The 14803-nt window shown below is 50.3% G+C and overlaps 1 protein-coding gene across 7 annotated transcripts in view; it reads left to right on the top strand.

Annotated features, from left to right (window-relative positions):
* Sema4d (semaphorin 4D) overlaps positions 1–14803 on the top strand; it is a 109888-nt gene that overhangs the window by 86348 nt on the left and 8737 nt on the right. For 5 of the 7 annotated variants that reach the window (XM_021180320.1, XM_021180319.1, XM_029468172.1 and 2 more), the window contains 3 exons: positions 2392–2564; positions 2641–2684; positions 4075–6365. In XM_021180320.1, the coding sequence (XP_021035979.1) occupies positions 2392–2564; positions 2641–2684; positions 4075–4997 (1140 nt within the window). In that variant the 3' untranslated portion in view covers positions 4998–6365. Of the gene's footprint in view, positions 1–2391; positions 2565–2640; positions 2685–4074; positions 6366–6570; positions 6775–14803 lie in introns of those variants that run through there. The other 2 variants (XR_003834629.1, XM_021180322.2) reach the window with 2 other exon arrangements.

The following is a 14803-nucleotide window of genomic DNA, read 5'->3' as shown; positions in this document are numbered from 1 at the left end:
TTTCTGAGTTCAAGGCCAGCCTGGTCTACAGAGTGAGTTCCAGGGCAGCCCGGGCTACACAGAGAAACCCTGTCTCGAAAAAAAGAAAAGAAATGGCCCGGGAGCTGGCCTTGGTCCACTTGCTGGAACTTGTTCCTTGTCCACTGGCCTTGGGAAGATGTGGACACCATATTTTACATCTCGGAGAAAACAAGGAAGTTCAGAACATGGGTTGTCTCCAAATCCTGTCTACGCTGCCTGCTGTCATGTTACCCTGGGCATCACTGTATGGTCCTCATAAGGTGGTCTCTCTGTGTGTATGCTTTTCATTAATGTGACTGTTAAGAGCACATGTGAGCCTCCTACGTGCTGAGGACTGGCTTGGAGCAGCACAGAGCCCAGGGAAAGCTAGGAGCAGGACCGGCTGCCGCCTGCCCTGCTTCATGCCTGCCGGCCAAAGGTGCTCCCCTCCCCTTGCTAGGATTCTGCTGTACCCCCCTGAGAAGATGGGTCCAGGGCCACACTTTTGACTTCAAATACCAGTGCTAGCCTCTTGCCTCTACCCTTGTCTCTGATGCCTGGCTCTGGGACACTGCTGAACTGTAGCCTGGTGTTACTGTCCCTGTGGACTGCACATCTGTGGGCCCTGTGTTTCCAGTTCAGTTCTCTTTAGGTAGCTGGCCACAGCAGATACCAAGGGTCCATCAGTCTCACTTACCCGAGTGCTGGGCTTCTGCTAGCACCAGGTAAATTGCTGGCCCTGGCTTGCACCCAGTAACATGGCACGCTCTTATCCTGGAAGTCAGAGCCTTGCAGGTGCTAAGCTTTGTGTGTGGTTACACGGGGGGTGAGTACCATGGTGTGTTTTTGCGTCTCTTTGCTCACAAACGCAGGCAATTAGAAAGCACATGGCAGTGTCTCTTGCTGACTTTGATGGCCTTCCCTTTGTTCTTTGAGCGATGTTGATAGGCGTGGTCACATTGGCAGGCTGGATTCAGAGATGACTGATAAGGATGTGTCCTTATCACAGGTACCTACTGTCTGGCTCAAGACAAGACTGGAATTTAAAGGTTGTGCCCTGTGGATTCCAGCTGTAGTGCTGTGTCACTTACAGAGTCCAGGAGAGCAGTGGGGGTGTCACATTAGGAGTGGGAAGCAACTGGAGAGGGCTTTTATGTGGGTTTTCTCAAGACACAAATGAAAGTCTCTTCACCCCAGATAGAGCACCAAGGATAGACCAGTGGAGCTCAGTGAGCCAGTGAGTTTTGGGGAGGTAGCTACAGGGAAGAAGGAACAAGGGATTATTTACAAGCCCGTGGGTGGCTCAGAGGCAGCTGTATGCATAGATCTCCTCCCTTCACAGCTGGTAGGCAACTCGGCAGGGCAGGGTCTCCTCTCTACCGCCATCGATCGATCGTGTACTGCTTATATAACCTTGGGGCAGCGGGGACTTGTGAATCTTAAACCTTGTCAGGCTTCCTAAATTTCCTTCACTTTGAGTCTAGTGAGCCTCCCTCGGCCCTCCAGGAGGATGTGTTTCGATTGGGCAGACATAGAAACAGAATCGTCTCTTCTGGGAAGAGAAGCTGCTTTGGGAGTGCAGCGTGCTTAGCCCCAGCTACGGAAGGGTGGCGTCAGATCCCAGGCCCTGCAATTCCTCGGGTGGCGTTTGAATCCTCCTGGGACAGGGGTCACGCTGCATTTCCATACAAGATTTGTGTCTTGTGCTTTTCTGTCACTGCGATAAAGCACTCTGACCAAAAGCAGCTTGGGGAGGAGAACATTTCTCGGCTCACACTTCCAGGTTGTAGTCCTGAGGGAAGCCGGGCGGAAGCTGAAGCAGAGACTGGGGGGAAAATGGATTATCGGCTTGCCCGCTGGCTTCTGCTTAGCTGCTATCTTATAAAGTCAGGGGTGGCATCACTCACACTGGGTTGCACCCACCCTAATTACTTAGCAAATAAGAAAATGCCCCACAGGCCGGGCGGTGGCGCACGCTTTTAATCCCAGCACTTGGGAGGGAGAGGCAGGAGGCCAGCCTGGTCTACAGAGTAAGTTCCAGGACAACCAGGGCTACACAGAAACCTTGTCTCGGAAAAAAAGAAAAAGAAGAAGAAGAAGAAGAAGAAGAAGAAAATGTCCCACGGACATGTCCATAGGCTAATTTGATGTAGGCAGTTCCTCAGCTGCAGTTGTCTGCCCTGCAAGTGTGGCAAGGTGACAATGAAAATCCATCAGGACACTGTCATTTAGGTCTTAGCGGTCAGGCCTTATGGCCTATTCTGAGTCAGCGAGTCCTTCCCTCCATGCAGTGTTTGACTGTGCTGTCTTCCCAGAAGCTGGTGGAGAAGCTAGCAGCCCCTCCCAGTGCCTGAGTCCTCCTTACACCTGCCATCCGTCTCTCATACACAGGGGAGGAAGTTTGTCTATGCGGGCTCCAACTCTGGAGTGGTCCAAGTGCCCCTAGCCTTCTGCGAAAAGCACGGTACCTGTGAAGACTGTGTGTTAGCACGGGACCCCTACTGTGCCTGGAGCCCAGCCATCAAGGCCTGTGTTACCCTGTACCAGGAAGAGGCCTCCAGCAGGTATGCCTAAGGATGGGGCTGTGTGCCTGTGCCCCAAGCACACGCCATAGAATAATGTGTGCCTGCTGTCTTCTAGGGGCTGGATTCAGGACATGAGCGGCGACACATCCTCGTGTCTGGGTGAGTGGATCTCCATTGCTTCTCACCCCTGGGCTGGCAAAGTTCCCGGGGCGTCAGTTCTGTGGTGTTCCTGTGCGATCTGTCTTCCTTTCTCCTCTCTGAACAGAAGTCAAGTGTCACGCAGCAGACCTGTGACCTCTCCTTGTGGTGAACCTGTGATCTTTCTCTGTCCCTTTGGTTACAGAAAGAGGGCTCAAAGCCACACAGGATGTATTGGTTCACTGGAAAGCACACCCTGGCCCACACCATGCTCCTCTGTTCTGCTTAGCTGGGCCCAGTAGACACACTGGAGCCTGCTAGGAACGAGAAGGAAGGAGCCCTTGGGTATGGCCAGATAGCCCTAGCCTAATACTCAGGAACAGTATGGGACAGTGTCATGCTTCAAGATGAAAAATCCTACCCTAGAAAGGAGTGCCTTAACGCTAAGGAGATGGCTCAGTTGGTAGGATCTGAGTTCGATCCCCAGAACCCATGTAACAGCTGGGCATTGGTGGTTCATGCTTGTGATCCTAGCCCCAAGGAGGGTGAGGCAGGTGGATCCCTGGAGCTTGCTAGCCTCACACAGCCTAGGCGACTTGGCAAGTACCAGACAAATGAGAGACTCCATCACAGAAAAAGACAAAGAGGGGTAACTGCTATCTGAGGATGATACTCAGATTTCTGGCCTCTTTCTATATAAACACATACACACACACACACACACACACAGAGAAAATGGCATCAGATTGCCTTCAGGCTATATGTGTAAATGTCACACAAATTTCATGTGTAGCCTTCGGTCCCCTTCCAAAGATAGTTGTCTCGTTTTATATATGCAAATATTTCCAAGCCCAAAGCATTTTCATCTGTATTTCAGACAAAAGACACAGTTGTGGTTAGTTCTGGTGTCCTCTTGGGGCGCCCCCTCCTGATGGCTGGCCATCAGGAAACAGCTGTGACTAGAGGTAGGCATAGAATCTTGCCAGGATTCTAGTCTGCCTTCCCAGCCCTGTGCCCCCTTCTCTGACTAGCCACATTAGAGTAAGAAGAGGGTCCCTGGTTGCTAGCTGGCCTGCTTTAGCCGTTAGCAGAAGTATTTGTCAGCTGACTGGGTGCCACTGTGAGGGAGCTGAGCCGTGCCCAGCCCCTTCCTCAGCCTGCTGACATTTCTCCAGGGCCAGGGTGAGAACAGAATTCCTCCGAGCTGTCGCCAGTTCCTTCAGTGTATGGAAGGGGGAGGACAGGGGCTGCTCTAGGGTCACGGATGTCTTTACCTTGGTCCTGAAGATTGCACCTGGCTCCAGTGGGTGGAAGTCTCATGCCATCCTGTGGGTATTAACCTGTTTTTTGAAAGCAGTCGAGTGGTCAGACGGAGTTGTTGATGGTGAGCACGTTTATTTTGATGTTCCAGATAAGAGTAAAGAAAGTTTCAACCAGCATTTTTTCAAGCACGGCGGCACAGCAGAACTCAAATGTTTCCAAAAGTCCAACCTAGCCCGGGTGGTGTGGAAGTTCCAGAACGGCGAATTGAAGGCCGCAAGTCCCAAGTACGGCTTTGTGGGCAGGAAGCACCTGCTCATCTTCAACCTGTCAGACGGAGACAGCGGCGTGTACCAGTGCCTGTCAGAGGAAAGGGTGAGGAATAAAACGGTCTCCCAGCTGCTGGCCAAGCACGTTCTGGAAGTGAAGATGGTACCTCGGACCCCCCCCTCACCTACCTCAGAGGATGCTCAGACAGAAGGTAGCAAGATCACATCCAAAATGCCGGTTGCATCTACCCAGGGGTCCTCTCCCCCTACCCCGGCTCTGTGGGCAACCTCCCCCAGAGCCGCCACCCTACCTCCCAAGGCCTCCTCCGGCACGTCCTGTGAACCAAAGATGGTCATCAACACAGTCCCCCAGCTCCACTCGGAGAAGACGGTGTATCTCAAGTCCAGTGACAACCGCCTGCTCATGTCTCTCCTCCTCTTCATCTTTGTCCTCTTCCTCTGCCTCTTTTCCTACAATTGCTACAAGGGCTACCTGCCCGGACAGTGCTTAAAATTCCGCTCAGCCCTGCTGCTTGGAAAGAAAACACCCAAGTCAGACTTCTCTGACCTGGAGCAGAGTGTGAAGGAGACACTGGTCGAGCCCGGGAGCTTCTCCCAGCAGAACGGTGACCACCCCAAGCCAGCCCTGGATACGGGCTATGAAACGGAGCAGGACACCATCACCAGCAAAGTCCCCACGGATCGTGAGGACTCGCAACGGATCGATGAACTCTCTGCCCGGGACAAACCGTTTGATGTCAAGTGTGAACTGAAGTTTGCAGATTCGGATGCTGACGGGGACTGAGGCCAGCGTGTCCCAGCCCGTGCCCCTCTGTCTTCGTGAAGAGTGTTGTGTTGAGCCCATTCAGTAGCCGAATCTTGTCACTCTGTGCCAGCCTCAGTCCCGTGTCCCTTTTTCTCTTGGGTTGAGCCTGTGGCTCATCCCCTTTGTCCTTTTGGGAAGCAAGTATCTATTCCAGTCTCAAGTCCTGCAGTTGCTGGAGCGCTTACGCACCTGAGCCCTTTGTGTCCTGGGGGAGAGATGGCCACCTCCGTGGGCTGCGAAGAGCCCCCCCTTCCTCTTCCGATTCTCCTAGCAGCCACTCAGAGATAATTTAATTCCAGATTGGAAATGCCCTTTTAGTTTATCAGATTGGTAACTTACATCCTGCTGTCCAGATGGCACAGACAGTTTTCTTTCACTTATTATTTTTTTTTTTTAAGGATTTTCGCTCCTATTGTGTTGATGTCTTAGGTCATTTTCTTTTTTTTCTTTCTCTTTTTTTTATTACCCGAGGAGATGTTTTAATATTCATGAAAAGAGGAACATTTTCTAGATTTTTTTGTTATATATTGAGATATAAAATATGGCTATGTTGCTTAAGATTCTCAGGGATAGACTTATTTTTGTTAACTTCATTCTTTCCTGCTGTTAGGAACGTAGGCCTAAAACTGTCTCTTGAGCTTCCTCACCCTTTTGGTTTGGTAGAGTATTTTTTGTTGTTGTTGTTATTGTTTCTAGTTTTTAATCTTAATCATTTTGAAGGATTTTTTTCTTTCTGAACTTTTAAAATTTTTATATTTTCCTGCCATACATCTACAAGGTGGGTTTTGAGTGAGGGCAGGTGGCCCAGTGGCTTCAGGGGACGACTGAGCTGGTCCCACGAGGGGAGGAGGGTTTTTATATACCCCATGACCCTGCTGCTTCTTGGCACCTCCTGCCCATGAGGATCACATCCTGTCTCTCCTTGCTTCCGTCTTTCACCACTGCCCTTTCACCACTGCCCGTGGACTGTCCATGAAAGACAGAAATGGGTTGGGTAGTTGGGCTCCCAACCTCGGATGGTGACCGCAACATCCCGTGTGGGTGGCCGGCCGCTCCTGCAGCCTGATTCTCCTGCCAGTGTCTTTCAGGATGTCAATGGGTGGTACGATTCTGACATTTGTTTCTCGCTCACCATGTGTGGAACACTCATTCCATGTAGAGGGTGACGAACTCTGGATCCATCCCCCCCCCCCCCCCCGTGCCGTGTAGACACTCATCTTCTGCATGACATGATCTACCATTCGGTGTAAACATTTGTGTTTATAAGATTTACTTTGTTTTTATTTTTCTACTTGGAACTGTACACATTTGAAAAGTACCCAAATAAACCAGAAGCTTTATCGTTGACTGGGCCAGCCTTTGCCTTAGTGTGGAGGCTGGGGGCGGTGGGGTGACCTCCTGTTCCTCTGTGACGGCCCTGGGTGGGGGATGGTCCTGGGATCTTGTCTGTTCTCATCCCATGTGTCCGGTTTCTTGCTTTCCCTTCTCCGTCATGGGAATGGTTCTGATGACATCTTCCTCAGTGCCTTCTTTTGTGTCCTCTGTCTCACAGCCTCATCTCCTAAGTCCTTCCCTCCTCCTGGCTCCTCTCTATCCTGTCTGGGCCCTGACTCATCTTCTCCCAGAAGCCCTCGGCCGGCCTTGGCCTTGGGGCCCAACAGCCGTAAGCAGGTCACCTTACTTCCACCCTTCTTGAGTGACCAGGCGCAGAAGGTGCAGGCACTGGGGACCTTCTACCTCTTCTGCCAGGCCACAGGTAAGTTGAGGGGCCTGAGTGTCCATGGCTGTCCCCTCGCTCTGCCCTTGCTCCTAGCTGTGCCTGAGGTTTAGTTGTCTGTGCTTTCATCCCCATTGATCCCGGGATCAACTGTCAACCGTGTGACTGTTGCTAGGGCTACCGCAGGGGTCATCCAGCATCTCGCCGTAAAGGTACAGGTATTGGGTCTTCTGAGCTTGTAGGCTGCTGTGCCCAATGTTGTATGTCAGAAAACTGGACCTACATGGCAGCAGAGAACCAGATGAGGCCACGGTTTGCTAACCTGGGTTAGGTAGGGAATTCAAGGCAAGCCCGGGCAACTTATGAGACCCTGTCTTGGAGTTTTAGAATAGGAATCAGGATACATCCAGTGTGTGACTAATGTGTACAAGGTCCCAGCCACAGCATAAATACATAAATGCGTAAAATCCATAAGGTGGAGGTTTCCTTCCTCTGCTGGAGACTATCACATAAGGACATGTACTCTTGAAAGATGGTAGTTTACCCAAACCATTCTTTAGCTCAGAAATACCCATAGCCACCATTTTTCCCTGTGGGCTTTGGCCTTTGTACAGAAGTGAGGAATAGGGTTGATTTCAAGACAAAGCAAATCCGGTTTATCTTAAACTTGCTTTTTAATTGTCAAAGCTATGGAGATCTTGAAAGTGCTATGTGTTTTGTTAAATTAGCTCTAGGATCCCAGGGGCTTGTGTTGTCTGCTGTGAATGCAACATGCCGTTGGCAGCTGGAGGCCCCGTGGAGTCTGTGGGAGGTGGGCAGAGGTTGCTGCGAACCTATGTACTGTGACATGTCATCAGTGAATACATGGGCCTTGATGGCCTTTTTGAGTTGCTGTCTTAACTCTGGCTGCCCAGGCTGCTGCCCCTGGATACCTGGGCTTCAGCCCCCCTCTCCAGGTCACTGGGTCTCTGGGTCTCCTGGTGTGTGCCCAGTGGTTCCCATTTTGTGCTTGCTGCTGTGGACCAAGCCTTCATGTCAACACCTGTTCTTGTTCCTCAGTAAGATATTTTAAGATAGATCATTTATTTATGCATGTGTACAAATCTGTGAGTGTATAAAGGGGCAGAAGAGACGCCCTGAAGCCAGAGTCACACATGATTGTACATCGCCTGGTGTAGATGCTGAGGACTGAACTTGGGTTCAACTGCTGAGCCATCTCAGGCAGCTGATGGGAAATCCCATGTCTCTAAGGGGCAAGCCATCACATTTAGGGGAGTGTTTTCCAGTCCCTGGTATTGTTAGCAAGGCTTTCACAGGTATGGGTCCTCCAGTGTGGGAGAGGGTGAATGACTGGGGACTTCCTTAAGGAAGATAAGACTTCATTGTTAAATGCATAGAAATTACAACATCGGGCATTTCAACAAGGGGGAATTCGAAGCCGGGAGTTGTTTGCTAAGGTGATGGGGAACCTAGGAGTGAGACAGGAAGGTGGGCTTCTCCAAAGACTGCTACAGGAAGCCACCAGCATGGGCAGAAGCAAAATAAAGCCTAACTCACTCTTGCCAGGCCTCTGAGGTTGGGCATGACCTGCAAGGGTAGCCTTGCCTGCAGTGCTCCTACCACCGCACTCCTAAGGTACCACGAGAGACAGGAGATGTGCTTTTTGAACTTTTTAGTGGCCTAAGAGAACACTGGAAGCCAGGGACTGAGGAGCCATGGCTGGGGCTGTGGGGGCCAGAAGTGTGCAGGGTGTGAGTGGAAACTGAAGTGGAAGAATGAGTTCTTTTCGTGCCCCTCAGAGCGGACGGAGCCCAGGCTGGGGAGACAGCTCAGTGATTAAAGTCCTTGCTGCAGGAGTGTAAGGATTGGGGTTCTCATCCCCAGACCCCCACCTAAGTGCTGGGGAGGCTTGGTGACCCACCTGTAATTCCATGTTTAGAAAGTGGTGATGGAATCCCCAGAGCATGCTAGCTGGCAAGATGAGCCATTTAGCAGTGCTCTGGGTTTGATTGACAGACCCTGTCACCTCAAGCCTTTGCATGCATCTACACACACACACACACACACACACACACACACACGCATACACACACACGCATACAACATGTCTCTGTCTTGAGCAGACATGGGACCAAACCTTTACTCTCCCTTACCCACTTTTTCCTGTCCTTTTTTCCACAAACATTTGACCACACCCGGGGCCTGTCTTTTCAGTCCTGTCCTCCACCGAGACAAGGCAGCTTTAGGGAAAGGCACCGCCAGCCTGCTGATGGCTGGGTGGGCTTTGGTGGTGTGAACATGCCAGGGCCTCTGCTATCTCTGAGCAGGTGGCAGGTTGGGTCGGAGTCGGCAGACAATCTTATCTGAAGCAGAGGCCATGTGGCTTTGAACCCAACTCCCCATAACTTTTCTACAAAAATCAGTGTATGTCTATGAGGTCTGTCTCTGAGGTCTGCTGAGGAGGCCAAAGCAGCTGTTCCAGGTGAGACCGCAGTTGGCTCTCCTAGCCCAACGACATGGGCAGGACAGGACAGGACAGGCAGAGCAAGTTGGGAGCCTTGACCTGCGTTTTTCTCTCTCCTAAAACAGCTGTTTGTAGGATTTTTGTGAGTGGCTTGGGGCTAGCTGATTAAAGGCCTAGTGCACCATTTTTAGAACACAAGACTTAAAGAGAGGGTGAACAGGGACTCTTCAGTCCCTTGGCATGTGTCCTGGTGTCCCCTCTGGCTCTGCTGGTGACTGAGCTATCTTGGGGGAGCCTCACCCCTCTAGAGGGTTGATCAGAGGTCAGACAGACAGCAAGGCTTGTACTCAGGACTAGTCTGCCCACTCCTGCTCCCACCCAGGGCCTCCGTGTCCTCTGGATTGGATGAGTGTTTTCCCAGTGTATGAGGCAATTGAGACACCCTGTTCTGCATACCCAAGGGAGATGACCAGGGAAGACAGGAGAGCTGCCCCAAGCATGGCTGTGGGGAAGGTCAGGCTGCCTACAGCCTAGAACTTGCAGGAACTCCCGTTTAGTTCCAGGACAGGCAGCAGGATCCAGCACTGGCTTTTCCTCCAGTTTTTGTGCCCAGGTCTGCAGCCTAGCACTGAGGTCCTGCCATACCCAGCCAGGTGGGTGGGGGACTGGAGCAGCTGCACTGTCTGACCTTACACTGCAGTGGCTTCCCCGGTGTGCTAACATCACTGGGAGGTGCATGCTTATTCTGTCCTGCCGCCAAGGGTTGGCATATGTACAGCACATGCCATGCTACACACACCACACTGTGACATATACTACACCACACCACACATACCAGGCACCACACATAACTCCCACCACATAGTCTCCACACATAGCCCCCAACACCACACATAAAATTACCCACTGCACACACAACACATTTATCCCACATCTCACATAAGCCCCAGTACCACACGCCACACATACCACATCTTACATGCCACACACCATGCACCACATATACCATATAACACCATACATGCTTCCTATGTGTACCATATATAGAACATACCACATACACACTTCATACCATATACCATGCTACACATACATGTACACACTACATACTCAGTCCATAAACACTACACACATCACACAAACCCCATGTGTATCACACAGCACACTTAACAAATGGTGCACACACAAACCACATAGCCACACCACCACCACATCTCACCTATACCAAATACCTACATCACAAGTCACCCACACTACAAATTGCCCACACTGTAAAAGTACCACCCAATGCCATGTGCGTACAAACCCTACAAACTTAAGACACTTACTTCAGGTGCTTTACGAACAGCATAAGCAAATTGCTTTTACCAAGCGGGGTTCCTAACAAAGCACCTGTACATTTTTGGGTCCCCTCATTTAGCCCCTGTTTGGGGTATGGATTTGGGGGCCCCTAAGAGAGCTGAGGAATTGGGGTAGTGGGGACTATGAAAGCTGCTTCCTTTCCAGAGCCTCCTGGGTTCTGGGCAGCTTCAGGATCTGGGCTCACAGAAACTTTTGGGGCTCCTTTCTCCTCTCTCCTAATGGGGGCCTCTGTGGTGGCCAGGTGTGTGGGGCTGGAGAAAAGGGAGTCCCTGGTACCCCCCCTTTCTCAAGGAGGGCAGGGGCTCACCAGAAAGTGGTTTCCTGTATCTATGACCTTTAAGAGTGTCCTCAGCCGGGCGTGATGGCGCACGCCTTTAATCCCAGCACTTGGGAGGCAGAGGCAGGTGGATTTCTGAGTTCGAGGCCAGCCTGGTCTACAAAGTTGAGTTCCAGGACAGCCAGGGCTATACAGAGAAACCAAAAAAAAAAAAAAGAGTGTCCTCCTCAGCCATTGGGGCTCTTCCTCATTCTGGTTCTTCAGGGGGTGAGTGTGTTAAAGATCACATGACCCTTATCGTGAGACACAGAACTGGGTGGGGTATGCCTAGGGTTCCTGCTGCTTCAATTTACCAATCCATCATAAATGCAGACAATGGTGTTTTGAGAGCATCAGCCTCATCCTTGAGCAGTATCTTTAGTCCCCCCAGAGTCCAGAGCCCAGCTCCCTCATTCCCAGGGCCTGTTTCAGTTCACAGTCCTAAGAAGCCACTGATGGCTACATTGCCATCTCTCAAGACCTCCAGGTGTGGTCCCGATTACCTGCATGATGAGGTATCTGGGGGCAGAGACAGAGAAAGGGCCTCAAGCTTAGCCTCCCCTCACAGGTAACAGACATGCTTGTACTTGGTCTAAATTCCAGGCTGGCCAGGGCCAAATAAGATGCCACCTAAGCTAGCAGCTGTCTGGACTAATGGCATGTGACTGATGGGGGACCATGAAATCTGAGGCTACGGTATGAGAGAAATTTCTAGAAGTTGAGGGAAGCTTTGAAAGAGCCCTTGTGGCCAGAGTGCAGACTTTTTGGGGACTGTGCAGCCCATGGGGATAGGTGGGTCAGAATCCTTCCCAGGAGGCTTAGTAGTCACTAACTTGATGTCAGGAAGAGCCCAACCCATGTGCATGACTAAATACCTGACAAAAGTGAGTCAAGGGGAGGTTTTAATTATGGTTCACAGTCTGAATCTATGAGGAATGCAGCAGGGGCATTCACCTATAGTCAGGAAGCAGTGATGTACGGTGTTGCTCAGTTTGTGTTTCAACATCCCCTCCTCTGGGGGCATCACTGTGTAGCCTTGGCTGGCCTGGAACCATCTAGACTACCATGACTTCCAGTTCCCAGAAATCCTCCTGACTCTGCTTCCTGAATACTAGGATTAACGGTGTGTGCCAGCCACCATGGCCAACCTCACAGGCATGCCTAGAGGCACATCTCCTAGGTGATTTTAGAGCGTGTCAAGCTGACAATATCTACCATCACATGAAGGTATTTGAGGCAGGTGGCACAAGACAGAAACAACTGTTAGCTTCAGTGAACCCCTAGCTAGGACATGGGTGAAAGAACTCTGGGAAACCTGTGGGTGGGACGTGCCTGGGCAACTGTGATGCGTAGGTCCAGTTCTGGGTCCGCCACCCAGTGCCAGATGGCACAGTACTGAGGGGGTGGCACTGTCCACTGCTTTTAATGCTCCTTCTCCCTCTCTTTGATTTCTGCACTCAGAAGGAATTGGATAGTTAAAGAGCCAACAGAGAGTAAGTACCTCTTCACCTCTCTCATGTTTTACAGTGATGCCACATTTAAGTTTACAAGTGCTGTGGTGTGGGGTTTGTGGCCAATGTGACCTACATGTTTTCACCCCACACACAAACTTGATCTACAAACAAACAACAAAAGACTGGAGTTAGTGTTTCATGTTCATTCCTTGGTTGTAATACCTCAAGAGTTAGTTGTTCCAGTTGGATTATAGATTGATACCCACCTGCAGAGGAATGGCTAAAACAATATGGTTCCATGAAAGGCACTGAGTCCTATGCAAAGGAAATGCTTGGCCCTAAGATCTACAAGTAACACCCAAGATCCTACCAGCTCTGAATCCAAATCCACAACGCTGCTCCTGTCCTGGATCTACACAGGCTCTGTTGTGTCATTGTTCCTTAACCGGTTTCACAGCTATTTAAGTAGTGTCGGCATAGTATTAGGTATTGTAAGAAAGGTAAAAACGATTCCAAGTCTCCAGGAGGAGGTACATGTAGGTTTTCTGCAAACATGTCACTTGATGTCCTCAGGGATCCCCTGCAGATACTAAGGGATGACTCCAGTTGTGCTCCCCAGTTGATGGACATCTGTATACGGATGTGTGTGCGTGCATGTGGATGCGTTCATATACACCTAAATACATGGAGTTGTCGGTGGCTAGAATTGAAAACACTTGAGTGGAAAGCAAATTTAAGTCCGCAGGGCTTGTCCACAGCTTGTCTGCAGCCAGGTGGGTAGCCACAGACGCTTCTGGTACACCTTTGGAATGTCCCTCAGAGAGTGGCATGTTCCTGGTCTTATGTATGTTTGTTTACTTTTTAATTTTTTAAGTTAATTTATTTTAGAGACAGAACCTTAGCATGGATCCCTGGCTAGCCTGGAATTATGAGACTTACTCTATAGCTCAGGTTGGCCTTGAACTTATGGTTAACCCTCTGTCTCTGCCTCCTGAGTACAGGGACTACAGGTGTGCTTCATCCCGCCTGGCTCAATTCTGTCTCAGTGGCATTTTCAATTATAAAAGTAACACTTATTTATATTTGTTATTCATAAGCTCTTGGAAGTATATTTTTAAAAATTCAAGGGTCTGGAGAGATGCATGGGTGATTAAGAGCACTTGTTCTTGGAAAGGATGTGGGTTTGATTCCCAGCACCCGAATTGTGGCTCAGGATCCCTGCAGCTCCAGTTCGAGAGCATGCCATGCTGCCTCCTCATGTTTGTGGTGCATTGGTAACAAGCCAGCAAAACACCCATACACATACAATAAAACCCATCCCCAGGCTGGGAGGTATTTTAGTGGACAAAGCACTTGCTGTGCGGCATGTACGTAATGCCCGGCAGGCAGTTGCAGTAGCCTACCTATAATCCCAAGCACTCCCAAGGTGGGAAAGGGAGATCCCTGGAGCATATATACATACACACACACACACACAGTGCCAAGCAATAGGGGAAGACACATGGTTGACATCAACCTCTGAGCCCCACATGTATGAGTTGCATTCTGTTAACCCTCTGGAGCCTCACCAAGCACTGTATGACCTACATGGTTTTCAGTTTGCTTTTTTCTGAAACCAGTTTCTCTGAGAGTGTTCTCCTGACTGTCACTGTAGTGGCTTCCTATCACTTGTATGCCCCCCCCTCGCCCCCCGCCATTTCCTGATTGTTACTAACAGAAACAAGCCTGTGGCCCTCCAGTTGCATTACCACCTTGGATCTGTCCCTGGGATGGTCCAGTTGTGTTTCTACTTGATCCAGTGTGAGAGGAAAGCCTGGGACAAGAGCACAGGGGGTCATTGATGAGGGAATCAGATGATGATGAATAGAGGGTGGTGAAGTGAGGAGACTCCAGGTCCAAAGTAATAAACTCAAAAATCTCTTCAAAAGTCCAGTCTGTGGGGCTGGCATGCTGTTGGTAGAATGGTCACCTAGTATGCATGAAGTCCTAGGTTAGATCCTCAGGACTCCATCAACTTGTTCAGGGGTGCAGGCCTAGAACCCCAGCACGTGGGAGGTGAAGGCAGGAAGATCACAAGCGCAAGGTCATCTTTGGCTACATAAAGTTCAAGGATAGCTTGGGCTACACTGAGGTCCTGTCTTAGAAAAGAAAAATGCAACCTGTCACCTGTAACTGAGTAGTGCTAACTCCCTGCCTGGTACCATCCCTTCCCCAGGGCAAGTTCTCCCACCCTTGGCCACCCACACACCCTGGCATCATGGCTGGGGACAATGCCAGGTGATTCTTAAGAGTTCCCAGGTTCTGCCTTGGTTGTTGTTATTTGTTTTGTTTTTTTGTTGTTGTTACTTTTTGTTGTTGTTTTTCCTGCTTAGTGTTTTGAGCCCAGGTGGAGATTGCTATTTCTTTTCTCCCCCTGGTTGAGTGTCTCCCATCAAGTGTGTGTGTGTGTAGATGACATATGAAGGTGGCAGG

Source organism: Mus caroli, chromosome 13 (assembly GCF_900094665.2).
Source record: "Mus caroli chromosome 13, CAROLI_EIJ_v1.1, whole genome shotgun sequence".
Lineage (NCBI taxonomy): Eukaryota > Metazoa > Chordata > Mammalia > Rodentia > Muridae > Mus > Mus caroli.
This window is presented reverse-complemented; position numbering and strand designations above follow the sequence as displayed.